Source organism: Rhinopithecus bieti, unplaced genomic scaffold (assembly GCF_001698545.2).
Source record: "Rhinopithecus bieti isolate Rb0 unplaced genomic scaffold, ASM169854v2 scaffold_69396, whole genome shotgun sequence".
NCBI lineage: Eukaryota > Metazoa > Chordata > Mammalia > Primates > Cercopithecidae > Rhinopithecus > Rhinopithecus bieti.
Window position 1 is genome coordinate 1 of NW_016825896.1, and position 1519 is coordinate 1519.

Consider the following 1519-nt stretch of genomic DNA (forward strand, 5'->3'; position numbering starts at 1 on the left):
AGCAAATGAGCGCGAGCGAGGGCATGAAATTTAAATTCCACTCAGGGGAGAAAGTGCTGTGCTTCGAGCCTGACCCCACCAAGGCGCGAGTGCTGTACGATGCCAAGGTGCCGCCGCGGAGGGACAGGGAGGAGGCGCGGGCTGGGGGACCCGGGACCGAAGGCGGGGGCGGGGGCGGACGGCCGCGCGGAGCTGAGGGACCGGCCGGGCTCCTCGGCCTGCGAGGAGCGGTGCAGCCGGCAGGGGGCGCTCACAGGGCGCTGCGCCTGGGTGTCGGGGCGGGGTCTGGGATGCTTCCACTTCCTTCCGTCAGGCCGGGAGGCGCACGCGCGGTTGGGAGCCTCGCCCGTGCTTTGTCGCGTTACCCGGGCTACCGTTTGCGCCCCTGACTGCAACGGTGGCCGCTGAGGGAGGAGGTCTCTCGAATACGGTTTCTGTCTTCGCGTTAAATCTCTCCTCCTCTGCGGCCCAGGGCCGGGTGGGCTCCTGTGGGACGCCCTGGCCGTCCGATCCAGGTTCTAATTCATAGTTCCGCGGCGCTGGCCGCTGACTTCCGACGTTGTGTCCCTGGGACCCTAGTCCAGTTTAGGCCCCATCCTTCCTGTAGGCCGTGAACTCCACCCCGAGGGCAAGGTTGGCCCAGTGTTTTCGCACCCCAGGGCCTTGCAGCATTTACGTTTTCAAACTCGGAAGGATTTACGTGGGTCTGACCATAGTTGATGGGAATCGCGCCCTGGGCGGGTCCACCTAAGTCTCCGAGAGCTGAGCCACATCTTGCAGCTCCTCAGATTTGGGTGGCGGGCAGGAGTTGGCAGCAGGTCTCCCAGATCCCCCAAGGAAAGCACCCAGGTGCTTTCATTTAAGAGACCTGGCTTCCTAGGGCCTCCTGGGTGAAGCCTTAGGCGGCAGGGACAAGGGCAGTCCCACGTGTGTCTTTGGCGATGTCTGGACAGCTCTGTCAATGAGAGATGCTAAAGGGCATCCCTAAAGGGATGAGCATATTCTGCCTTCAGTTCCCTCCCCTGCTGCTCCTGTCTTCTAACCTCGTCTGCTGTCCCTCTTTCTCCTTGCCCCCGAGCCTGCTCACGGGGCGACACGCCCCATCATTAGTCTTAGTTGTTCCCTCTAGGGACATAACAGGGAGGGATTCCAGAGTCTCCAGCCAGCCGTCCTGGCACTGGATATAGGGGAGCCCAGGAAACTACAACTCCCAGAGGTCTCAGGGCTGCAACTTTCATCTAGCCTGGACTCTTTCCTTAGTGACAAATCGGCCGGCCAATGGCTTCAGAAGCCTCACACTGTCTCACGCTCAGAGACCAATCACGGGGTGGTTGGACGGATGTTTCCTATTTTGAAGGCGTCCACTCGGGGGAAAAATGATAATTGAAAGGAAAAATATTTCAACCCAGCTCACGGTCTAAAAGAGGAGAGAATGCTTTCTTTTCTTTAAAAAGGGGTCTATGAATTAGTTTTCCTGATGTAACTTCTAATTTTCTGTATGTCCTATCATTTGTGGGCA

The 1519-nt window shown here is 58.8% G+C and overlaps 1 protein-coding gene across 1 annotated transcript in view; it reads left to right on the forward strand.

Moving 5' to 3' along the window:
* The first annotated feature begins 23 nt into the window (after window positions 1–23).
* Window positions 24–1519, forward strand: part of LOC108522785 (male-specific lethal 3 homolog) — an 18693-nt gene continuing 17197 nt past the window's right edge. Inside the window, exons 1-2 of the mRNA XM_017863222.1 lie at window positions 24–375; window positions 454–603. Of these exons, the coding sequence (XP_017718711.1) occupies window positions 24–375; window positions 454–603 (502 nt within the window). The remainder of the gene's footprint in view (window positions 376–453; window positions 604–1519) is intronic.